The sequence below is a fragment of the Alosa pseudoharengus genome, unplaced genomic scaffold, assembly GCF_046254945.1.
Source record: "Alosa pseudoharengus isolate Yale_2024_CS ecotype anadromous, Long Island Sound unplaced genomic scaffold, YU_APseudo_1.1 YU_APseudo_1.1_scf_16, whole genome shotgun sequence".
Classification (NCBI taxonomy): Eukaryota; Metazoa; Chordata; class Actinopteri; order Clupeiformes; family Clupeidae; genus Alosa; species Alosa pseudoharengus.
In genome coordinates, this window is record NW_027468630.1 from 29,461,576 (window position 1) to 29,489,078 (window position 27,503).

The following is a 27,503-nucleotide window of genomic DNA, read 5'->3' on the forward strand; positions in this document are numbered from 1 at the left end:
TTTTTGCTGGGTCCCAGGCCATGTTGGTCTGAGGGGAAATGAGAAAGCGGACAGTGCTGCTAAGCAAGCCCTCAATGAAGAAGTCACAGAATGTCAAATCCCTGCCCCAGACCTTAAACCTATACTGAACTCTTACATCTCAGATAAGTGGCAATCTGAATGGGATTAATGTACCAACAACAAGCAAGGAATGTGAATTTTGGCACATTTTCATGATCCACTGAATCGTTATGGGCCACACAAAATACGGTGTTGCTAAAATTACTCCTACTGTGGCTATTAGAGACATGCGTTCATGAGTATCCAGCTACATTCAATGAGTTAAGTAAAATACATTCACACACACAAAAAAAACATCACTAATGTTGTGGACATTCCTTTATTCTGAAATACATCAATAGGCTCTCAAAACAATCCCAAACAGACATAAGGTCTTTATAGAGCAAATCCATATAGATTATTTGTCAAATAAACCAGTAAAACAGAATTAGGGGATGGAATATATAAGATTCACACTCATAGCTTATATTTTTTAAATAAATCAGTGAAAAAGTATCCTGACAAACAAGCAGCATATTAATGCCTTAGTCATATTTCAAAATTTCACATTTTTCTCTAGGTTACCTGATAGCCCAGTTTGAGAGGTGCAAGACGCGTGACATTATTTATTTTTGCAGCCAATCACTGCTGTTGTTTTATTTTATTGATTTGATTTTAGTCATAGAAGCTAAATTCGAAGGCAGGCCACAGGTAAAATCCAACGAACCGCATTCACCCAAGGCAATAGTTGAATAGAGCTTTTGAGGTATTGCCACTGCTCCAACACTGAAAGGCACTGTTAGAATGCTTGGATCAAGCCAGGTTCAGCATAGCGTATGTCTCTGTCTGCTCATGTTGGTGACCGGACCATAGACAGTAAAAGAAATGGACGAACAGACTCCGTCGTTTTCAATGGGAGGGCACTGATTCAAATAGAACGATTTTTCAGTTGGTCCTCCCAGTACTGCGCAGACTCACACTTAACTTCGTGACGTTAGCCATCGAACTGAATCTTGTAACTCATATGATAGATACCAGTGTTGCGCGGGTTTGGTCACAAGCAGCCCGCGGTCGCCCGATATTTTAATCAACCCGACCGCAACTCGGACCGCGAATATTAATTAGGACAAAATTATACCCGACCCGCGATCCGACCCGCTTATTTACAAAATGTGTGCTTTTGGTTATAGCCTGCATGTAGTGTGACAGTAGGCCATTTCTGTAAAACAAACTACTTTATTTGCTAAACTTTATGCAGTAGAACTACACACAGTAGGCATGCAGGACATAATGTTTGCGCAGGAGAGAGAATGAGAATAAGAGCGCAAGCACGCACGCAACCACCAAGGATTAGAACACTAGGATAAGATTTGAAGGCCATGGACATACATCTTTCTTTCGAAAAACAGAAATGGTGAGGCAAGGTAGGCAAGAGAGATAGGCATTGCTGGTCAAAACGTTAGCGTAAGAACTGGTTTATAATGCTGAATGAAGCACAAAGCTTTACTAAAGCACATCCACTGTTTAAAGTCACAAACACAACGAACTAAGGTAACTTGTATGCATGCGCGAACCTATACATACCGGTAGATATGGCTGTGTAGTCTGTGCCATAACATTTTATTCCTGCAGGCTGCCCGTTTTGGCTGTCATACTTTTAACTTGTACTACTGTCATCTTCTTTAAGAACTTTTCCCAATATTTCCCATAGCCTATATCGCTTTTCCTGAAGGGGTGTCTTTATTATTTTAACTCGCGTCTTCAGCTTCTTTACTGTTTACTTTACTGTATTGATTCTAGCCTTCTCGTGATATTTGAAGATGGCTAGGCCTATTTGTAGAAAATATATATTTAATTAATTTTAACTGACCCGCCCGCAAATGACCCGAATATCATTAAAATATTTTGTTTATGACTCATAACCGCGGGCGACCGCTTAATTTCGGGCAGACCGCGCAACACTGATAGATACACAGAAATTCTTCTCACACTTCCTTCACCTTCAAAGTCATCAAAGTTAAACATTTATTTATGTATTATTATTAATATCATCCTCACCAAGTCGAGTTAATGTTGAAGCTACCATACATGATCATCTTCAAAAACAGTCATGCTAAAACAAAACAAAGCTAATTTTCTTTCCACTTTTCCGACCTACGGTCAATCCATCGAAAACCTCTGAAATGATTAGTGCCCTTTTTAAAAAAATTAGGTTTACTTTTTTATTATTATTAGGTTCCCTCTGTGTAATGCTTTACCTTAACATACGGTCGTGTATGCTAGGTTTTGCTTATGAGTTACCGTCATAGACAGTAAGGTGGACTGAGCTTCTTATCCAAACAATACGGTTATCTCCCTACGGCGCGAAAGAGAGATTACGTCAAAGCTAGCTTCCCTCCAACCGAACAAGCTAACCGTTCTTCTTACGGGTAACCAACGTTACGGACGAGGTAGTGGAGTCTGTTTTGCCTTTGTAGTGTTTATGTGGAATACACAGAAGCTACAATATCGGCACAGGATATATGTTATATGAAGTTATGGTATTTCAAAAAAATCCTACAATGAATGGACTTCTATGGGAGTTAGCAGAGAGGTGGTCCCTCCAGCCTACGTCGATTCTTTTACTTCCGGGAATTCGCCTGCCCCCTTGGACCGGACCAGGGCAAGCACACTTTCGCAGTTCCCGCCGGAAATGCAGTCTAGTTAGTCCCTATTGCCTTATAAGCTACCTTATAATTACAATGTCAGCTTGCTTATCCCTTTACCTGCACTTTTAAAATTATTTCCATCAAGCTACATCAAACCATTTTCAATCATCAGTTGCTGCCTGCCTTCTAAAACCTACTATTTAGGGATCTAAATCCATTATGTAACTCTGCTGCGGCTGAACGACAGTCTGAAGCGCACACTTGGCGTCATTGGATTTCACACACGTGTAAAAGAAAAGCTAACTTTTATGCACAAGCTACGTTTGATACTTTTTCTCTATGTCTAAATGTTTACTCCTCTCACGTCTAATTTACATTTTACAATGCAGGGACTGTAACTACAGATATACTAGTAATACATCATTACTTTATTTAGGCAGAATAAGTTCGTTGTGGTTTCCAAGCTCATTAATGTTAGCGGTCTTCCACTGATATTCATAGCATTAGCTAGCTTTGTGGTTAGCTAGTCTATGATGAGCCCTAATTTAGCAATGGATAACGTCATACTGCAAATTGTAAAACATACACTTTCAAAATTACAGGCCGGGGAGATATGATACGTCTCACTGCTATAACTGTCACGCTATTAAAGAAATACATCTTCAGTCACATTGTCAAAAGTTAAAAGGACAGACAGTCAACTACACTGTAACAACGTAACGTAATTACTAGCTAATTCCGCTTCACTCTCGGCTTATTTAACAGCAGCAAAACTGGACATTGTTTTCACGAATTTTGTCATGCTTATTTGAGTTAAGAGAAGTGATGGGGATGTTCTTTTAATTGTGATTTCAAGCAATGTATGTCTCGTGACCAAATCACCATGAACACACTTCACTGATGATCTCACTCGCGGATAACTTTCTCTCTGCCCGACTCTGGCTGGATCAGCAGGTTGCAGGATGTGTGGCGCGTTATACACGAGTGTTGCCAGCAGGGACGGTGTAGAGCCCCCTCTGGAGGACAAACTATACAACGCCAACACTCATGACATGGTTGAAGGGTGTTTCGTCCGTTTTTATTTTATTTTTAAAATATTCATTTATCGGCCATTATAAATGCCGATACCGATAGTTTGGAAAATGCCTAATATCGGCCGATAATGTAGTTGGCCTTTTAATGGTCCAGTCATACTTCACATGCTTATCTTTCATTCTACAAAGTTTGGGTAGGCTAGGAATAATAGCCTACTTTACCATAAACTTGATGCTGGTAACATTAACTTGCATTCTGCTCCAGGTCAGCATTGACCAGCATTGTAGCATAGTTAAAGAAGATATTACCAAAAATTCAAAAATGTTCTCTTAACTTGCCTGGATATAATTTTAAAGCTCATCTCTAATGATAATAGCTCAACCTTTAATGTAGTGTCACTGTGACTAATTTTGCCAGAAAAGGGGTGTGTGGATTAAGAGCACCAACAATGAAAAGTATTTTTTGTTTCAGGTCCATGCTGAAAACTATTGACCCAACTAACCAAAAGTACTAACCTAGGTAGACAATTTGAAGATTTTGATAAGACAAATCCATGAGATGATGTTCTAGGTAAGTTGGTATGGAATGAGAGCCTTATCCTCTGAGGGGAGAAAATCTACAAATAGTTGTTCCATTTTCCTGTAACCAAACACTGACACAGGATGTCAGATGGTAGGGAACAAATGTTGTTAGAAAAGATACCCTACAAGTGTTGGGTGTAGCAGGATGGGAGGACTGGCTTTTCCATGTTCAAAAATAGTGAAGTTAGCACCACTTTAAAATATTTGACTTCCGTTTTCCATTCAGCATGCTATGTTTCCAGTCAATGTCCAAATGCAACAGGTAGGCCTATCTTACAGTTAATTTAAGCCCACAGTATATCCAACCAGTGAACTACAGGTCTTAACTTCTTCAGGGTTCTAAACAACTAACTTGTTAGAAACCCAATAAATAAATCTCAGAAATGAATCTCAGAATTTTTATTTACAAAATGAATTAACACCATCTCAGATGGTAACCCAAGCAAGCTGCACTTGCATTGTTGGTGCCAAGTCTTCATATTTATATAGACTTGTTTATCATTGAAATTAACCCCATTGCATAGTGGAAAATACAATTTGATTTATTGAAGTTGCATCAAGCCCCATTCTAGATAGAAGATATTGGATCAGACATCCAGGGGAAAAAGCCTGGCTTATTATTTATGCAGCACAGTTTCGTTTCTGACCTAGTTTGTAGCCAAACTAGTAGCCAATGTCTTCAACAGTATAAAAAGATGATTGTTCATTTCAAACAAAGAAAGCAAAGATTGTTAATTTCACACACAGAAAGCAAAGGCATCATTGTACTTGACACACAAGACCAAGCTGAGGTTGCTAAGTGACATTCTAATGAGTTGACGGTCATATTAAAATTTGCAGTGTCTTTTGAATATGACCATCAAGTCGAATTTGGATGTCATACTGTATACCACTGTAGAACACTGAACGCTGTAGAACATTTCACAATTGTATCAAACAGATGGCAGCATGTCCATTACTGTAAGCAGGGTACTGGATGCTGCTGCAGATCAACAGCAGAACCACATGCTCAACCATTGCCATGCTTTCTGAGACAAAGGGAAGGGGGCATGTTTTTCTTGCAGTGATGCCAAGCTCTTGGCAAATTTATACATTCTGCCCATCTGCCAACAGTCAGACCCAAAAAAGCCAGGAGATGCTAGATACAACACACAAACCTCCCCTTTCCCACTTAAAGAGCCACATATTTCCTTACTCAGGTGAGATTTTGTATTTATACTTGATGTATGAAAAAGCCAGGAGGATATATTTTATAGAGTAGCAACCAGCCTGGTCAAGAAACTAAAATACAGATCAAATGGACAGGCAATGGACAGAATCACTAGCCCCTTTTACACTGGCAAATTTCCCGCAGATGTGTACCTTATTCGCGGAACACCTTTTCTTTGTACACCGAGGTGGAACAGTGGGACGAAGTATCTTGCCAATTTTACCACCAGGCAGGGTAGACATTTTAGCGAAACGATTCATTCCAACACCAGTGTAAATGCGTTAAGGCGGAATGGGGGGAAATCTGACTGATCAAAAACAGCAATAGCAGAGACAGCACATTACGACAATCTTAAAATCCACAAAGCTTCCAGTCATTCAACGCCTGCTACAGTTGACTGTAGGTCGGAAGGCAATCGGTTGCCATATAGGCAATCCTAAAATCCAACGATAAAACAAAGCATGAACTCATTGAGTGTCTGTCCTAGCAAGCTTTTACATTATCACATTATAACTACTGTTTGCCACATAACATTTAGAAGCTAGACATTAGCGAACATAGCTTAATTTCACTGTTTAAATGAGAATTCCGGTGTGATATTGACCTAAAGTGTATTGAAACATACATACCGAGTGTGAACGTATGTCTCATAGCCCATCTCGGCTTGTCCCCTGCACTCCAAAATCTGGCGCTAGTTAGCCGATGCTACCAACAGCTTTTTCAATAGTGGTGCTTCGGCATCGGGCTAGCCATGCAAATAAATCACTGTTTTACACCCATTTAAGAGGCTCAATGTATCTCCACACTTCATTGGTAGACTTCCGAGGGCCCTGACATTTAAAACGAGACATTGAGAACTTTGAAAAAGCACTGGTAGTTTACTTACAAAACGATTTATACAGACAGTATCTTGACGAAGTTTAGCGTTTGCAGCCATCTTGAATTTAGTCACGATAAGTCGAGCGACGAGTAAGAATGAACAGGTATGATAAGGGATCAGATTCCAAAAATAATTCAGTGGAAATGCATGGATTCCAGTTGCTGCTACTGGAAGAAACTGGAATCCATGCATTTCCCCTCTCGCGAGAACTCTGGATTTCCAGGGTAGCATAACGTCTCCTCTTCCCGCAAATTTTGTGTGAAAACAACTATTGATGCAGCCTTGCATATCCTACCACTAAAATGGGTTGTCTTTTTTTTTTTTTTTTTACTATTCATTTCTTAATTTAATTTAACAATACTTTACACAATTCAAATTGCAGATGTGATATAAGATCAGCCCAGATTCACGAGAAGAAAAGAAAAAACTGATTTATCAGTTTCATTTGTCCAAATTTACCTTAACTTTCCTAGGTAAAGGGGACATTTTAATGGCTATTGTATTTTCTAGATATAGACACAATCAAACACCTAAATATTTAATTCCAGTTGGGACACACTTAAACGGAAATGTCTTGATTGTTGATTGGCTGCACCTAGGGCTGTGCAATCATAACAAAAGTATGATTTCGACTCCCAACGATCACAAAAATTTGCTATCTAGTATCTCCAGGTTTTAACCAGTGCTGCTGTGGCAGCTAAAGCAAAGAGCAGGGAAATAAACTGCTAACATAAATAAAGGTGAAGGAGAGGAGGAAGGGAAAAGCTGCTGTGGAGAGCCAAATAGTGCAGAAGCATGCAGAGGCAGAAAACTGAGACGTAGGCCTGGGCTACATGTTCAAGTACATGCTGGGTAGGTTTCCATCTAAAGCAGCTTAAGTAGGTACTACCTTCTCAGGTTTCAGCACTATTGGTTAAAACATCATTAGGAGACACAACATTCACAGTTGACCTAATGAATTAATTTGTTTACATTTTATACCCTATAAATGGATACACAACAAAATTACATAATTAAGGTCAATCTGCAAGTCTGTTGTAATTCTTAAAAAAAACACATTGTGCCACTAAGGCATTGAGTCTTTCACATTAAAAAAAACACTGTTGATGTGACGAATCAGTGTGATTCTGAAAACAAATAAAAACAGACCAATAGGTTAGCCTGCACCAAATACAATTTGCATACATCAATTGTATTGCTTCCATTATTGTCAAGTTCCTCAGCACACAAAAATTCTACGCTGTTCAGTCATCTATGGTGACTTCTGAAGAAAGATAATGGAGCTCATAATACCTCGAAGTTGAAAGTGAAAAGTCTGCTCCAACATGTTCAATGAGGAGACATTTGACACCGCAGCAAGAGACACATCAAAGTATGCAGCTACACACAGGTCTGTTACTAATTTACTTGAAACTAGATGCGCCCTTACTCCCTTAAATAGCTTGGTACAGAAATAAATTTACAAGCTGACTAGAGTTTGGAGGAACCCATGCCTGTGATGAGGGCTAGCCTACAGCATGGGTTAAATGAGGCAAGCAAAAGTTTATCAATACACCACTGTTTGGTCTGTTGGACAGCTTCCCATGTAGGATGGTTTAGACTCAGCTACATTCTGCAACCACAAATACTATTGAATGAAACTAAGCTGCAATGCTGTATCCTCTGTTTTTGAGTATTTTTGCCTTTTCCCCCAGAGGCTCTCTTCAATGCTTAATTAAGTTATGTAAGGAATAAGGAAGGTTTTAGACTACAATGCAGGAATAAAGTGGGGTGAAACCAAGCAGAGATTACCATTATTAGAGGGGCTATTTGCACTGATGCCATCTCACCCCTCCTCCATTCTGGGCCCTTTAAGCCCCACTGTTGTTCCACTGGGATGCCCAGGAATGCCACACACTCACTCATTCTGCCCCTCTCTAGTTCCCCATAACAGTCTTTGTTTTCATTTGATGTTCCCATTTCAGCTTAGCTCAGTGCAAAAAAGTAGCCTACACAAGCTCTAGATGCACTGTAGGGTTCACAGAGGGAAAGGAAAACTATAGATTAAACAAATGGGAGTAAAATGTCAGATTGTAAGAATGAAACATGGACAAAGTATGAATGCATATGTTACAGTACAGATAAATGACTGTCAGATCTTTCAATACACATCATGCTCCATGACTGCTCAGCAAAGCTTACTCAGTTCTGACTTCATTTTAACAATTTGACCAACTAGCCTAGTAATGCAATCAGATTTCACTTGCCATCATCTCCTTATGTATGTCAGCTGCTCTGTCATTAGGTAAGAATAATTAATCATTTGTTTGTACAATTGGCAGTACCTTGACAATTGATAAACAATATTAGCCTTGCTAAAGCCAGACCAATCCACTCTATGCATGGAAAGCTCTTGACCTGGCTTGTTTATTTCCGGTGGAGCGTGGTGTTTTTGTAGTCGCCGCAATTGTTAATTTAATTAGTGTGTGCATGGACCTGGTTGGGTGTTGAATCAGCATGTTACAATAAAGAAGGATTTGTGCGTGTGTTAAAATTGTTATTATTCGGGCATACAAGATATCCAGTGTCAGAGTGAACATGTAAGGAGCAGAGTATAACAGAAGATTCATTAAAACACAGCTAAAGCTCCACAGGAAATAAGTGAGCCAGGACAACATCTTTCCGTGCTTTCTGTGCAGTTTTTATTTTATTCACATTGAGATGTTCCTGGGTCAAATGTGAGCAAGATGTTTATTTTCTTTCAAAATGAAACTTAATGGTATTGCTGTGCACCATTTTGTTTTATGCACTTTGTGATCAGATAGTAGGGATGGGCCGATACCAGGCCATATATTCATACTCCTAAAAAATCACAGACATCACCCACCGATACCACTTAATTACACTGTTTCCCCTAAATCATAGCTGCTGCTTTCAAGGAACTGCCACTATGCTTTCATGTAGCCTACTCGCGCTGCTTATTTTAGTCTTGCATCAAAAACGTACAGCTAGCTAGCGTTGAATCTACGCAATACTAATACTAATACACTGGCACAAATAGTTCTCCGTTTAAACCATAGCTCACCTAAACTATGCATGTGGCATACACAAGTTTTTTACAACCTTTAAATTCTTGATTCTTAATAAATTCTTCTTAATTTCTTTCTAAGTTAACACGGACTTTTCTTTATTTTAATTTCTTATTTATTTATTTTATTACTTGTTCATTTTTGTTTGTTGTCTGTCTTGTATGTCTACCTTTAGGTGTCTCGGGTACGCTGGCGATTAGGCTACGCCGCTCCATCAGGCATCTTTTGTCTTGTGCGTCAATTGTTATTTTGTAAATGTGTTTGTTTGTCTTCATGTCGCGGGAACGCTGGCGACTACGCCGCTCCGTCCGGCATTTTTTGTCTTTTTGTTATCTGTAGTGTTTATGTAATCTCGGCTTCATTGAAAATGAGGGCTTCCCTCAATGACCCTCCGAGAATAAATAAAGGTTGAATGAATGAATGAATGAATGAATGAAAATGCCATAATTCCTCAAATTATGGCCAAGTTATTATTTACTTAGGCTGCACAAAGCACAGGGCTTTATTTGGGGCAGGCTTGTAATCGAGACAGGCCTTTATTTCTGCGTTTTATTGTGAAGCATCCGTTTCGTTTGGAGCGGCATACCGCTATCAAAAGCATATGATTTTCGGTTTGGTTTGGGATTTGGACTGTTTGATTATATTGCTAAATGTTGGGACTGGTAGGCACTGAAATCTGGGGGTTATTTGATGGTTCACTATTAAGTTTCATGTAGTTGAAAGAGTGTCGGGATTTTCACCCGCTGTGTTTATTGCGAGACAGGCAGTCGCTTTCAGTCATTGAATGTGCGCTGCTGTAATAGAAACCTAGAAATAGAAAAGACAACGACTTTTCATTGGCAACAGTAGGCTATTAAACCAACCAACAATTAAGAAGAGCTCTTTACAGGTAGGCCTATATAATCGTGTGATGCGTCCGATCAGGGGCATCTGGTGGTTGAATGTCATCGCGCTATCTAGGCCTATCATTGTTCGCCAAACATTCTAATTCAAAATTGTAGCCTAAATCTTACACAAAAGTATAAAATAATCTAAACTTCATTCACTTCATAGATCAAGACAGACTTGCGGAACAAGCTGCAGGGGAACAGTCTGACAGCCTGCATGAAAGCATAAATGGTCCGCACTTGTTAAAGACTGCAATTATCAAAGGGCCCTTGAATTGTTCTTTTTAAAACCAAGGAGGATGCCTGTAGTGATGTAGTCAGTGTTGTATAGTTTGTATACTGTTTGTTAAAATTGCACACATTAATTCACTGTTCTTATCTGTTAATGTTTGTATAGTGTTATATATTTGTGTCTCCACCAAGTGTCCTTTTAGTGAATGATGAATTTGTCGAGGACAATCTTTCTGGGATCAAGTGTTGACGTGACCTGAGCTAGCAGGATAGTTACCAAGGAGCTCTTTCCAGATGTAAAAGTTTGCCATGGTTGCGTAGCCTACTATGCGTAGCCTATTTGTGTAAGCGCAAAGTGGTTCTCTCTCTCTCTCTCTCTCTCTCTCCCTCTCTCCCTCTCTCCCTCTCTCTCTGTATGTGTGTGTGTGTGAGACTGCGTCTGCATGAGGCTATGTTCAATTCAACTCGGTAGTTGATCCGTCCGGTCAATAGCACCGCATTCACGCCACTTCATGATTAGATTAACGTCATCAGACAGGCTGTCAAAGTGTATGCGTGAATTTCTCGCATTATGGTGGCTAGAGTTGCGCGACTTGAACAAATTATGCGCAATACCCGCAGTGAAATTTACGCCCTGGCCCTACAAGCAAGTCTCAAGTCTTAACATTCAAGTCTCAAGCAAGTCCAAGTCATTTTTTATGACAATCAAGCAAGTCAAGTCAAGTCATAGCTTGGGTCAAGCAAGTCAGAAGCCAAGTCATACAAATTCATGATGATTTCCCCACGTTTTCACTTTGAAATAGGCTACAGTAGGCTAGTTATGGGAGTTTTATTTGCAACAAACAGACATTGCATTCAACCCACATAAACGGTTTGTAGAATAAGATTAAATATACAAATAAAAATAAATGTATTTCAAGTACCTATTATAAAATAGCATATTATTGTTTCAATATGCCTCAATTATTAGGTAGGCTACATCAAATCATGAAAACATTCAAACAATTCAAGTTACACCTGTCATCTCCAGGGACCCAAAAAAGTTGAAAAAAAAGGACCTAATCAGTCAATTAAATGCTGCCGTCGATGTCACTGCCAAACTTTGACAAGTGCGAAGGCACAACACGTTTTAGGAGGGTTTAGGACCCTCAATGCTATATCATATGTATAAGCCTAACAATTGAAGTAAGCTAAAACTTTTCTATGCTTATTGCTGGCAGTTTAGCTACTGACTGTTGTTACTACTAGGCTGTAATGTATGGGACAGGGACGGGTTTAAGAGGGAGAGAGAAAGAGAGGCACTTACTTTAGGTTACATTGCCAACAGTTTCGCTTTTAACCTAATATTTTGTTAAATAAAGCATAATCGATTCACAACCAACTCTTAACATGCCTCAAACTTGACATTAGGTTTCTAACATGACTAACTTCTGACGGATAAAAATCGACGTGGTGGTTATGTCGCTAATTTGCACACTGCAGACCTTGCAGACTGCTGTTCATTTCTTCTTTGAGTTGTCAGATACATCATCTGTGTAGCCAAACATTATTATGTTTTGTGTTTTCTATGAAAGTAGAGCCTTCCATATGTGCAAGTTACCTCAGTCTGTCCTATTTGATCTGGCACTTGCTGCTGGTCTGTCGCGTCACTTGGTAACAATGACAGGTTCGCTCGCGCGATGCATGCAACAGTACCTAAGCAGATTTTCTAAATTCGTAAAGTTAACTCCTTAATATATGAAAAAAATAAATAAAAAGTCAAGTCTTTTCACTCAAGTCTAAGTCAAGTCATGAATAGCAAGTCAAAGTCAAGTCATATATTTTATACATGTTGATCAAGCAAGTCTCAAGTCACATTAAAAATGTGACGAGTCCCCCATGTCTGCATAACACACAGCCCACTCTTGCTCTAGTTTTCTTGGGTCCTGAAAACCATGGCCCAGATGAAGAACAGGTCCATCCATAATCAGATTTACTGTATATAGGCTAGACATAAGCCTGCCTAGGCAATTACTCCCATGTAAAGGAGAGAGAGAAAACTGCAAAGCCCTTTTCCCATTGCAGTCACATAAGTAGCAGCAGAACAAAAATACTTTTCAACTTCTCTTGGACCCCCGTGGTGTTCAGATGAGTAGGGGCTACAAGGATAATGCTGCTGAGACATGGCATGTAGAAGGCCACATTTAGATGATTAGGCAGGGATGGGAGACCAGTGCTGCTGTGGGTCTCAATAGTTTCCATGGTAACCATCTAATGTGATTGGACTACAGTAATAAAGAGAAGCCCCAAAAATGTATCCTATCCACAAGTTTCCTGGGGTAGTTGCTGGGGAAACGTTTGTGAAACGATTGTGGGCAATTCCGGTGGAATTGTGTGGCCGTCCACTGCACCTGATGCCTCAGCTGTGTATTTTGCTGATCAGTTGTCAGGCTAATTACATCGCTGTATTGTCGCACTGTTGCTGAATAATATTATGCCTTTAAAAAGCTCGGGAACAACGTGTGCCGTTTGAGGATGTACTTACAACCGCACAAAACTAAATAATTGGGTGAAGAAAGCATGGTTCGTGCCAGAGATATAGCTACAGCTGCCATCCACCAGGGCTTAAAATTCATTTTTCAAAATAGGGGGGAATTCCCCCCTTAGGTTATTCATGTAGGGGGGATTTACACAATTTGGGGGGGGGGGGGGGTTCGATTCTGATACCAAGTCAAGAATTGCGATTTCGATACTTCTTCGATACTTCGATACTAAAAATGTGTTTGATTTTGGGGCCCCCACCACCCTGATGTCATCAGTAATATATACTGTAGTGGGATCATTCACAACAGTGGACATCCTAGATCATACATGGGCAACATATGGCCCGCGGGCCACATCCGGCCCGTGGGCTTTCCCTGACCGGCCCGCGTAAGGTCCTTGAAAGAACAATAGTCAAGAGCCTAGTATAGAGATAATGCACGCAAATTAATATCGTTGCTTTTATTTTGAAAGCGACTGCTATTTGTACGCCCATACATTTGTGCGTGGATGCATACGATGTAAACACCCTCACTGCTGTGCTGGTGAATAGAATGTATGCTTCTGCGTCGACACAATGCAGTTGCCTTTAAGTCGGCGTAAACCTTTCAAGGTTTTGTGTCTCTTATGTCTGCGTCGCTCACCACCGCAAAGGTTGTCGGAACGAACTCCTGCTGTTTGTTGGCGATACGAAGTGCTAATTTCAAAACGTTACTGGCAGATAGACAGCTTACATTCGGATAACCCCGTCACTGTAACCAAAATATGTCTGAGTTTATTTGCAAAGCTTATGTTAGTGAACTAGTATGATGCTACTACCCACAGGTTGCTTGAAGCAGCCGGCTCAACACACAGGGCGAGTTGACCAATCACAGTTTTGTGCATAAAGTTAAAGCAAAAACATAGCCTACATTTTTAAAATAGTTTTCTTTGTGCATGTTGATTAACTAATGACAGCCTACTATTGTCTGCTCCACATTTTCATAGTCTAATTCTGCATAGAGTTAATTTAATGATGGTAATGATTTAATGATGAAATATTGCTGGGTGTTGATGAAATGGTGGCACAGGCCTATGATTGTGTGACTCCTTCACATTTCCATGGCCTAGCCTAATAGATATTGTAGTACTTTTTTATATCAGTCTTTGAAAACTGAAAGACTCTGTATTTTGGGTCCGGCCCTCCTCAACAGTCCCAGTTTGTCATGTGGCCCCTTGGGGAAATTAGTTGCCCACCCCTGTCCTAGATTCTGCTTGACTCTCTCCACACACACAATGTTAAATTCATATAAGTGTATTTAGTTAATAATGTTTTTTTTAATGTATAGCATTTTACTAGTAATTACTAGTAGCTAAACATATTTAGTCATTTGAATGCTTCATATTGACGTTTAAACTATAACACTTAGGCATATCTTTAATGTGGTGTGTTGGTCTAATTGAGTGCACATTGGTAATGAGCATAGATATATATACTGTCAGTATATATATCTATGGGTGATGAGTAGGTGTAGGTGAGGTGAGATGAGTAGGTGTAATTGAGTGCCTTTCACTTTAAGAAATACGTGAGAGTAATTAGCCTCCCTTCAGCCTGACGGTTTTAGGCTAGTCGCTAGTGAATAAAAGTTGTGCATACTGCAAAAGGATATGTGGATGCAATTCATTACGTTTTCTATGTCATTAGATAAAATAAATGTTCAAAAAACTAACAAGTCTAAGACAATCTTTCTGGGATCAAGTGTTGACGCGACCTGAGCTAGCAGGATAGTTACCAAGGAGCTCTTTCCAGATGTAAAAGTTTGCCATGGTTGCGTAGCCTATTTGCGTAAGCGCAAAGTGGTTCTCTCTCTCTCTCTCTCCGTGTGTGTGTGTGTGTCTGCGTGAGGCTATGTTCAATTCAACTCGGTAGTTGATCCGTCCGGTCAATAGCACCGCATTCACGCCACTTCGTGATTATATTAACATCATCAGACAGGCTGTAAAAGTGTATGCGGGAATTTCTCACATTATAATGGCTAGAGTTGCGGGACTTGAACAAATTATGCGCAATACCCGCAATGAAATTTAAGCCCTGATCCAATGCGAATGACGACGACGACGAGGAGGCTTAAAGAAATTGGCTGAAAACCTGAGCTTAAAACATCCCCCGAAATGTTGTTATGTAGTATATGTTATGTATGTTCATCATCACTGCGCCAACTGAAGAAAACCTTTACCCAAAGCTTTATTTGGGTTATGAGAAGCCACCTGAAAAGAAGCAACGAAGAGTCGTCAGGATGAGTGTCGACCGTCAAGTCTCAGCAACAGGTAAGCTAGCCTAGTAGGCGGCTAAATTTGGTATTGACACGTTTTTTTTAATGCAACATTACGGTAACATAGAGTATACACACTGTGTTAAAGGCATCCTTGATTTTCTATGCTTCTGTCTTCTATCTTACGTTATACTTAAAGGAAAATTCTGGTATTTATCACTTTGAGTCCCTTTTCTGGTTTGTTTTGGATGAACTAGAGTGGGGGACACCGGAATTTTGACGACTGGTCCTGTCTCGACTTTTCTGACTCGTTTTGAATCGCCTTTGACTACTCAGAGTGGCTGCCAACAGGCATACTCAAACATGTCCTGGGTCATTCCACGTCAGTTCAACCAGGGCCCACGCACTTAGGTCTCAAAAAATTCTGAAAAAATTACCAGGTGTACCTATGTTACCCAGGAGACACACTGTAAAATTACTCTTATGTAAGATCAATACCTTCCAAGATACAGCCAGTTTTACAGGGGGAGGGGGTGTCGATTTTGTCCAGCCTCTTTTTTTTGTCAAAGTTCACAAGCCCACAGCGCAAGAACTAAACCATGTAGGAGGCTCAAATAAATAGGAATAGTATGTAGCAAAATAGTCACGTTTGGTCTGGAGTTTTTGGCTGGGCTCTGTTTAAGCCTTGAGAAGACATATTTGTACTCAACATAGGCTCTTGATTTATTTTCCTTACTGAGATAAGTAGAAACACTCTCAAAAAAAGCAATGAACAGAAAATAAATCCCTTCAGGGTCTGAACAGCAGACCTCACAAGTCTGAAAAATCATTTTGGTTATCATTTTCAGAGCACCCAAACACCTTGTGGGAATATACAAAGATTTTTTAAATATGTTTTTCCTTATTCTCCATGATCCCTTCTTTTTGAAAACACCAATTTGACTTGTCTTATTCAAATCTTTCTTTTTTATTTTCCACCCTGAACATGGGCAAAATGCCCCATTGACATCAATATGTTTTATATAGTCACCACACTGCCACCTGTGGTTGTATAAAGTAACCTGTGGTAGCTCTATACAAAACATATTGATGTCAATGGTGCATGTTGCCCATGTTCAGGGTTGAAAGTGAAAAAGAAAGATTTGCATAAGACAAGTCAAATTGGTGTTTTTAAAAAGAAAAGATCATGGAGAATAAAGAAAAAAATATTTAAAAAATCTTTGTATCGGGACTCTCCATCTTCAAAAAACTACTGAAGACCCAGCTCTTCAGAGAACATCTCCTCTCTTACAACTAGTCTTGCTGATCCTAGCACCTACCACCTGACTAGAACTGACACTTGACTGTTTAAAAACAGCACTCACTGATGCACTTTTTCCTATTGTACTCTCTGATGCACTTATTCCTATTGTAGGTCTACTCTACCTTTTTAGAACCTGTCCTAGAATTGTTAAGAGAATTGCTTTAAAACGCTTAAACTGTTTACCAAGTTAGTCGCTTTGGCTAAAAATGTGTCAGCCTAATGTAATATAATGACCAGTATTCAACACTCTTGTCTCCTGTCTACAAGGTTTTGCACCAGTCAGGTCAGTAACACACTAAAAGCATTGGATAGAGGTCCATGTTGAGCACAACAAAGACCTCATTCCATGGCTGCCCCGTGACACAAAAAATAAACTATACCACAGGTTTTTCTGCAACATTTCCCTGATGTAGATGTGTATTTTTGTATATTATGTTGATATGTGCCTATATGTATATTGTTGGCTCTATTGTATAGTATGTGCCCATATTACTATTTGTCTACTGAATGTAAAAGTTACTATTACATGTCTCTTTGTTACTACTACTGTATGTATATTTGTTGAATGTATAGAGAGCCAACCTACCAAAGTCAAATTCCTTGTGTACCGTAAGTATACATACAGTAACTGCGGAGGGCAAAGGTATATTTATCTTGCCGGTTTTTTTTTACTCGGTGAGGTTGTGTTCCTACAGTGTAGTGAATGACAGACGGCGATTTTTACATCGATCTTGTATTAACCGGAAATGAATTGAATGTTTCTCAATAAAAAGAGATTTAAAAGTGCATAGCTGGAAAAGTGCTATATCAGCGTGAGGAGTTAACAACTGTAAGGGTATGCAGTGCACTTGCTGGCCCTGTTTCTTTGGTAGACCAAGGAAGGATTTTACTCGTACTAAACAATTCAAAGGATGACTAAGAATTTCATTAGCTTAGCTCTTTACATACAGTAGAATGAACTTGCATAGCTGATCTATTAATCTAGATGCATACAAAACCCGAGGGTTATCCATACAAGCTACATTTCAAACTCTCTTCTCCCTCATTAAGGAAAGGCTGTGGGGCTGTGGTGCAAAGTGGGAGAGTAAATGTAAGTAAACAGAATCCTCATTACTTTTAAATAACCCCATTAATTAATTGGTCCACATTAAATAATGATTTACATGCCTTTGATGAAAGCTTGAGTTTTTGCTTTGAAAAGCCATTTCAGCTTTTTATACTTCTTGTTTATCCTCAGCTATTCACCATTTTTGCAGGAAGAAAGCAAATCCCTGCATCAAGGCCAGCATTTATAACAATAGCCTTATAACTAGGCCTAATCACATAGTGCAGTAGGCAAGCAGAGCTCATAAATATGCCCCAAATTCCAACACTCATGTGCTGCAAGCCAGAGCGAGCCTTAAGACAACTGTGTGTGCATGCTCAAGCGCACACGCATACTGTCCATCAGCTCTGCATCGACCAGGATCCTGACATAAAAAAAAAATATGTCAGATATTCACTCAAATGACAACCAACACCCCACAATCAGACTAGCTTATATCTTAGTGTGGTGAGAGTTTCATAGACTTCCAGAATATGGTAAAAATTCTGCCTCCTTTTCAGTTACACTTGCTATATCATCCAGTGGGCTATCAGCACTTTAAAGGCTAGGCTAGAACATGCATACGTTTCCATCCCTGAGCTATGTTCACACTGCAGCAGGCTTCTAGCTTCACCTTGGCCATGAAGCAGACTGATGGGAAAGAGCCAATCATGAGGCTGGGAGGGGGACAGATGCAATGGCTCCGTATTATAGATTGCAGTAGCCTAATAGGCCTGCGTCTGTGTCCTGCGGCGCGTGTCGAGAATTGTGTCATCAATAATTGGATCAATCAAAATCCAATTACTGATACAAAATACCAGAGTTTAAATTGGTATTTCTGTCAATGCAGTTGGGGCTGTCAAATATTTTCTCTCGATTAATCGCTAAAATTCACATGATTAAAAATTCTTTCCATAAGTCCATATTAACAATGTAAAGCAATTATTACCAATGTATCTCGATTGGGAGTAAAATGGATGCAGTGAAAGTTAGTTTATGAACTCAACTTTAAAGGAATATGCCACCCAATGTCAGTAGTAATACATGTTCTTACCTTAACTTGCACAAGTTGATTCATACCTCTCCCGTGTCGGTACGTGCACTCAAACGCTCTGGCGCGCGGCGCGAATGTGTTAGCATGTTGCTTTGCTAGCGGGCTCAGACGTAGCCATAGAGGGAGGAAGATAGCAGTAATCAAACACATCCACGTTTTCCCTACTTAAATACAGTTGCACGAGTAGTTGATAAAAATGTGTAAGGTCACACAACATGAAACGTGTCGATTTTCCAAGCGAATAAACAGGAGAACTACAATGTTTGGCGCAATAGCACTTGGGAGTACTTCGACCTAGCGTAGTAATATTAATTAACACCTAATTGTAGATCCTATCCACCACAGAGTTCAGCCGACCCTCAGCCTCCCCCTCCGATGCACACACAGTCATTTTCATAAATAGAGACAACTTGCCTTGCTGGCGTTAGTGAACAATCATGGTTATAACATGCATTGTGAAGGGTTGTGATAACAAGCAGAAGTATTATAGTGATTTCATGTTTCATAGAATTCCGCTTCGCTGCAAACGGCGGAAAACATGGCTGGGATCTACAATTAGGTGTTAATTAATATTACTACGCTAGGTCGAAGTACTCCCAAGTGCTATTGCGCCACACATTGTAGTTCTCCTGTTTATTCGCTTGGAAAATCGCCACGTTTCATGTTGTGACCTTACACATTTTTATTAACTACTCGTGCAACTGTATTTAAGTAGGGAAAACGTGGATGTGTTTGATTACTGCTATTTTCCTCCCTCTATGGCTATGCCTGAGCCCGCTAGCAAAGCAACATGCTAACACATTCGCACCGCGCGCCAGAGCGTTTACAAATACTCATATTTTCATTATCTTTGAGTTCAGTTCAAAACAAGGAACTTTTCATATTGAGAAATATGCACAATTGCATGTGCAAAATGTAGCCTAGGCCTACAGCACATTTCAATGAAGTGCAAAACAAACAGAAATAGCCTAGTCCATATACATTAATTATGTTCAGTTCAGTTAACTAGTTCAGTTGAAAATGTGTAACAGTGGAGTTTACACAATGTTTAGCTCGTAGATTATGGCTTAAATTTGAAGTGCTTCTGTGATATTTTTATTCCATGTCGACTGTGCCGATTTTTTGACAAGCGTCCTTGACAAGGCGGCCAGAGCTTCTTTTGCAGCTCAAGTCGGCGGTGGTTTGTACAGTAAGCGTCATGAATGTAACAGTTCTAAAATCGTGATAGCCTTGTTGATAAACTGCATATTTCTTTTATGTCTGAAGCATTAACTTTAATCCTCCGTTGGCCAGCCTAAGCAAATTGCTAGCAGCAAGCTGGCAACACCGAAACCACTGAAGGTAGAGAGGAAATTAAATAATTTAAACAATCTCAAGGAGAAAATCACAAATGAGGAAAGACGTATACAAAGGCTGAATGAATGTGAGAATTGGAGACAGACACTGGAGAAGGAAATTAAGGAATCATTCCGCGTCAAGATCAGACAAAATCCAGGAAAATGGTTGCTGCACCGTCTCAGATTTTGCTGAAAGCTTGTCTACCTAATATTTATATGGAATTGTTAAATTCCAATGTTTTCATACATTTTTTCACCCTTGACTTTTTAAGTTGTACACTCTCAGAAATGCCTTATCTTGGAGGCCATGTTTGGGCATTAATTGAAAAGTTAACCTTGAAAAGTATTATTCCTAACTAGGGGTGTCACGATTTCGATTTTATATTAAAATTACATCTCAATCTCGAACTTCGAACTCAAAGGTAGAATCAACAATGCAGCCACACCCCCAATGTCACATTCAGCATGTATGCCAAGCAGGGTTGTGCACAATTCGAATTGCAATTCTGCTTCCTGTTTGCTACCTCAATTGAAATGCAAGTGAAATTCAAGAATTGAATTGGAATTTAAGAGCCAGTTTCAATTCAATTCTGGAATTTTGCAGACCTAACGAAATCAAAGCCCCTCTTGCTACTCTGAAATCACCGGTGTGGAAGTATTTTGTCGTTCATTCACGTCAATTAACACTAACTTGAACGTGAAAAAGATGATAGTTACAGTCCAAAATTACTTTAAGGTATAAAATGCACATTGACAGTGTTTCCTCTATGTTGATTTGGTAGTGGCGGCCCGCCACGGTTTAATTTTCTTCCCCCACGGTATCAGAAATGGGACAGACGCACAATAGTCGCAGTTGCCTTTTAAATGATCCTGCCGACATTATGCACCCCCCGTTGGCAGCCGTTAACATTGCAATTTAACAACAAGCAGAACTATTCAGAGGTTTGGGGCTGTCCAGTTTACCTCCACATAGTGTGTGGATGTGCTTATTGTCCAAACGTTTGCTTTCTTCTGAGTCACTATTAAACAACACCTCCACCAAAAACGTCACCGCGGTGGGTCCGTTTTAATAAGACAACGTTCAACTTGTCAGTTCTGACAGCTCACGTCCTGATATCAAACATCTGGAAACATTAAAACGATAAGTGAGTCACTAATATAATACAAATTGGAAATAGTCTATAGATGTAGTAATAGATGTAATGATGTTAAAATAAATAGTTGTGTTGTATGACACGGACAAGTTTATTTTTTAATAATTTGGGCTACACAGACGCACAAAGGCCGCACGACCTAAACGTTTGTTACCCTTGTTGCTAAATGTGAAAATTAGCAAAAAGAAGTGCAACCATTTTTTAAAATGTCTAACGAATTAGGCTACAGAATGCTTAGCCTAGGCCAGGGGTGGGCAAACTGCGGCCCGCCGAGCATTTTCATCCGGCCCGCCAAGCATTTCATTTGGTTATCAGGCTGCTCGCTATTTTTTTGCTGCGATAGAGACGACTACTGCAAACTGCTTTTCACTCTCCTTAGAGAACGTTGGCAATGTCAATGTCAAAACATCATGTTAAATCGAGATAACATCATGTTAAACTAAGTTAACTCCTTTGCAGCAGATCTAACGTGAACATTATGTGATCCATTTAATTGGGAAAGCGTCTGCACTCACGAGAGGGAGAGAGAGCCGCAGGTTCCAGCTGGCTTGTCAGTGTTGATAATTCATATATCCTTCTTATAAGAAACTTTTAAAAGGAAAATCATGAAGGCAACAGTATAGTTCCCACTACTGACCATTTAAAAACTGTGAGAGGGCCCAGCCGTAGGTACAGCACTAGCCATAGCGGAGCAGGCAGAAGATCATTGAGAAATAAACGTGAATTAAAGCGACAGTGCACAATTTATACATTTGTTAAACAGCATAAAATTAGCAGTATTTTTAAGCAATTCATATTTTAAAAGAAATACTTTTCATACTAAATTATAGGCTATAAAAAAAATATTTTTTTATGTATGTGTCGTGGGGGGGGGGGGGGGGGGGTTGTTGTGGGGCCTGCCCCCACTGCTTAAAAAAATCCTAGAGGAAACACTGCATTGATAAGTAGATATTCCATGAACACTAACCTTGGGTCTCTTAGGAGTGTGCTGAAACAATCAAATCATCATTCTGTGTTGTTTCATTTCATGTTCAGGTCTCCGTTTAGCCTAATGTTTGTTCTGTTTACATTACAACCTCGAGGTTGGAACGGTTTCAAAATAAAAAGCGGTTTAAAAACTCCTGGGTGATGCACGACAGCCATTATGCACCACAACGCTCACCACATCAGCTTGAGGTGGAGAGTGAGGGGATGAATAAATGAGTCAATTTCACAAGGGGATGACTAGGGGACCAAATTGACTGAGTTAAATGAGCCAGGTTAGGAATTTAGCCAGGAGACCAGGGCACTACTCTATGCGATAAGTGCCCACTCTTTGTAATATTCCACTTCATCAAGACACCCAATGTCATAAAGCAGCAATGAAGTAACCATTTGGTGCCTCATGCATGTAATGCTGGAGGAGGACACACCCGTATTAGATGTATCGTCATACAACACATGATTTGTCATCTGCACACCAGTTACCAGAACAGAAGTATCAAATGAAAATAACTTTAAGAACTAGGTTAGTCTCCAACAGAAGATTGAATTCAAAAGGCAATAGAAGTATCAGTAAGGAACATTACGAACTAGGTTAAACAGAAGAGTCCATTCAAAAGTGTAAGATCTTACAGAACCACAAGTATCAAAGCAAAAACAACACAAAGTTAAAGTCCATCTTTGACATTTTCCCCTCACATTTCTCCTAAATTGCCCATTTAAGAGCTAGGCTACTTTTAGCCTTAGGATTCTTTGTGAATGCGAGTCCAAATGAAAGCAACAGAGGGTAACACAGATTTTTACAATAAAATAAGTAAAACTGTCCAAAATAAAACATCCCTTCAGCTCAGAAGATAAAGCCAAACAATCTAGAAACAAACTCTAATAAAGTTACACATTAAAGTGGGGAGATGCTATTATCCAGAATGGGAAATCATTTCTAAGGGATTGACACCAGCCATTTGGGCTACTGTTTTTCCAGTCAATAAGGGATAGGCCTAAATATTACATAAGCAAACATATTTCCTATCCTGAAGTGAAATGGAAGAGTCAAAACACATGGCAAAATATTCAGAACCATGCTTTTTAGATCAATTAATTTTAAACATCAACAAAGACTTAGAGTTTCACCAGAATTTACAAGAGAGGAAGTCAGAGCCAGTTTCTGAGGATGGAGGGTACAGGCCTACTTTTCCTAGATGGACATCTATTTACCACACAATTTAAACACTGTGTGCCTTCCAATTTCCCAGTTGGATAATCTGACATCTGATGGTCATGGTTTTGTTGGAAATCAGAAATTGGATTGTTACAGTTCCCACTGAATACTGAACATTAACATTAACAGTTCACTGTATAGACAGCCCGAACTATTTTGATGCCCCAATACATGAGGGCAGGAATATTTGTTGATTTGCTTCACAAATGATCACAACTAAGCTCAGGCTCCTGGAGCTGGAACTGGAGCTGCCGAAAAGTTTGGAAATTAAACCTGCCCAATATCCTACCAGTGTGCACGACGAGTGCCCAACCAATGACTTGCAAAGTCATCCGGTTCCGTTTCCGGTGCCGGCGAGAGTGCCAGCAATCCTTGTAACTCTTGAATTCAATAAAGTATCTATCTATCTATCTATCTATCTATCTAGTCTTGGTTCATTTCTTACTACACCTCTTACTTCAACTGCAGAGCACTATGAATTCTTTAAGTCAACTACAACTGTCATTTTGCATTTGGTAACAGAAAGTCATGTAGTCTGATAGGCCATTAAGAAGAAATATTTGTCCCAACATTTGGGATGATCTTTCTGAATACAAGCTATGATTTTCAATTTACTCAAACACATGTATTCCTCTTGCCTTCCATGAACCATCATGAAGCAAACACATTTTGCTTCAGGCAACTTCAGAGCACACAAAATAGTGTGTGTGTGTGTGTGTGTAACAAACAGATATTTTCAGTTGGAGAACCCACAATTAGTAATTTGAAACTCTGCCCACAAGTGTCCAATTCTCCTCCAATTCTCTGGAATCAATCAAAACTCCCGCAGGAACTCCCCCGTTCCCCTTAATCTCCTGCTTTTATTACTTTCCAGACACAGCCTGCCCATTCTACCCTGCCCCCATACCTTCCCCTCCCCCTTTTGTGGTGGTCTCCAGGAAAGCCTGTGATGTTTCAACGCAGCACAGACTCTCGGTGCTACAGAGGCCTTTTTACCTCATATCATCCCCCTAGCAAAACAAAGCCTACCCCAAGACCAGCCCAACAGAAAGCTTTATTGTTGTTGGCATAATATATGCACACGAGTTACCTGTGGCGCAGTACTCATATCTCAAATAACTTATGCATCCATTGTAATGATTTAATCATGACACGTATTACAAATTAACAACGTCCATTGATGTCGCATTATACACAGAGATCCTTGCACTGAACATTCCGGGTTTTTTTTCTGGGAACATCCAAGGACTGCGCCTTTCCTTCAATTTAACGTTACGTCCCATCAATGTCGTTGGATTTGTTATTTAACGTTAACGTTAGCACACTGAAAATAGCTTGATACCTCGAAATGACAACAGCAACGTTAGCAAATTTGCAATCAGGCTACCATATTGTCGGCGAGCTGCGGCCATCTAGTTAGCATTTGCTACTACTGAGATGTAACAGGCTTTTTTTTAGCACGAGACACAGCTTGTTTTAATACCACTGATCATTACGTTAACGTTGTCCAACGTTACTTAATTAACGTGCGGTTGCCTAACCAATGACTTGCAAAGTTACGGACTTCTATCTGACGTTAATAAGTTTACTGTTAAGTTACAATATAAATCGGGTTTTTTTCCATCCAAGCTAGCAGCAGTGTCATTACTTCTTTAGCTTCAAAAAGCAAAATGAAATGATCCGTCTTTAATTCCTAAAATGCTACTAGCTGCATGATCCCTTTAAAGCCCAGTGTTCAGGTAATAACAGCTAACTATTAGCTAGATAGAAGCAAGATAGCGATGCATGGGCAACTTACAGCTAACTTATAATGGAGTCGATTAACCAGTGAGTTAGTTATTTCTTCGGGGTGACTATGACTATTTATGCTACCCACACGATTTCCTTCTTGTTGTATCAAATATGACATGCTACAATTTCAAACACATTTGACCAGCTCAACAAAGCATAGTATTCTTTACGTACAACGTAAGCCAACGTTATCCACAAGCAGACAAGTGGCTAAGAAACGTTAGCTGTTAGCTCACAAGCCACTTGTATCTGGTGAGACTGCAGCAGCTTGGGGGTTAACGTAAACTGCATTCCAGAGCTTGCCTTTGTCGACATCCAAACATAATGTCAAGAAAACAAAGCCTACTCGCAATTTATTGGCATATTCATAATACCTACAATGATTAACGTTGTTCGAGGCATGAATTCGTGTTTGTATACGTTACCTTTGTCGACATGAACGGCCATGGTAAGCGGGTGTAGAAAGGTGAGACAGATGAGAGAGAGCAGCAAATCTGCTCCCCGCTCGGCCATCACTTTAAAAAAAAAAAATAATCCTCTCAGAAAATCCCTCGAAGAAAATCCGTATTGTGACTGAAGTCCCTAACACACGCCTTTTCCTAGATAATAAGCCGAAGAATCTTCCCGAGTATAACCTTTGCAATATGTGAAGACATTCGGGACCAGTTTTTTTCCTGAACAGACCAAACGAAACATCAAGTTAGGTAGCCTAACGTTAACGTTAGTTGGCTCGCCCGGTCTTCGTGTAGGTAGGTAGTCAAACACTCACGCGAAAGACTGATCCTCTAAATTGTTCAGCCGTTTGAAAAAGACTCAATCCATAGCGATATGACCGAAAACATTCCCAGAGATTAGTAAACACTTTCCACTACGGGATTAACGTTATCATTTGATTTATGAGGGGGGAAACAATGCTAAGACTTGCATTCCAAGAACGGGGACGAGGGGAATCGTATGTTAGTCAGAAAGACGATCACTTATCCAATGTTAAACGCAGCCTGCTTGCCACGAGCAACAGCAGCGCAGAAGAGCAGGAATTCTGTCTGGAGAACGGGAAAACAAGGGCTGGAATACAGGGGGCTCTGCATTGCTGACGCAAGAATTGGCAAGTACTAAGGCATGGGGTGGCTATCTGGAAGCAAGTTTCGGGCGAATTAGGCATTTCAATAAGGTATTGCTTGCACGTAGGCCTAGTTGCCAAATATTGAAACTGAAAATGTGCTGAGTCCCAAAATTCTGTAGGCTAACTTCAGCTCAAGCATTCTAAAAACAATCGGGCAGTTTTTAACATAACATTTCTTTAACCACCCAGTAGGCCTCATTCACCAACCGTTCTTAGACACTGTTCTTAAAACCCACTTAGTCCATCACTAACCTGGCTATAGGCCTAAAGCCAGACTCGAATTCTTATCAATTTTTTTGTCTGACGTTACACCATTGGGAGTTGAGTGTTTCAACCCAGCCTAGAAGCCAGCCCGAATTTACCCCACACAACATGAGGATGCCTAATGCCTTAAAGATGCAGTGAGGGATTGCGCAGAAAGTCGCGTTTGTTTATGTCTATTTTATACAGACTATGGTTTATGTTTATATTTAAATTATTAGCAGATGGTTTTGTCCAAAACAAAGTAGGCTATACATTTTTAACCAAAGACCAAGCGAAACACCAGAGAGGTCCTCCAGTATTCCCAGAGAAACTCCACACAGGGTTTCATTTTTGATTTGGGGACAGCCCTTATTTTGGGACAAAATATTATAGGCCTAATCTTATAGAAATAGCCTATTATAGGAATACTAGGCTACAGGAATTTGGGAAGTACTGACTACTTTAGAAAATACTATAGCGGCTAAGGAGGTATTACAGAACAGAAGTATTATATAGAAGTATTATACACTGCTATATAAATCTTATAGGATTATAGCCTATTCCATCAACCTCGCTAAAGCCGGCTAAACCTTATTGCCATAAGGCTTGCTAATTTTAGTGAGTTCCGTTCCATTAGCGTGGTTTATCCTATGAGAATTTATGCCACATAACTAGTCTGGTCCATATGTGTTGCAAAAAAAAAAAAAAACATCAGTCGGAAAACGAGTTCCAAAAGACGGTGCAGTCAACCTGTGCTTTCATGTTCTCATCACCTGTAGCCTACAACTTCAAAAATAGAAGTCAAGTTTTTTTTCTGACAGTGTCACCAAGCATTGATATGATACCTATAGCCATTCACTAGT

General features: G+C 39.8%; 1 protein-coding gene across 5 annotated transcripts in view; it reads right to left on the reverse strand.

Moving 5' to 3' along the window:
• neo1a (neogenin 1a) overlaps positions 1–26,303 on the reverse strand; it is a 95,388-nt gene extending 69,085 nt beyond the window's left edge. For 4 of the 5 annotated variants that reach the window (XM_076287633.1, XM_076287631.1, XM_076287630.1 and 1 more), the window contains exon 1: positions 25,700–26,302. In XM_076287633.1, the coding sequence (XP_076143748.1) occupies positions 25,700–25,787 (88 nt within the window). In that variant the 5' untranslated portion in view covers positions 25,788–26,302. Of the gene's footprint in view, positions 1–25,699 lie in introns of all 5 variants that reach the window. The other variant, XM_076287632.1, reaches the window with a different exon arrangement.
• Positions 26,304–27,503: the final 1,200 nt, after the last annotated feature.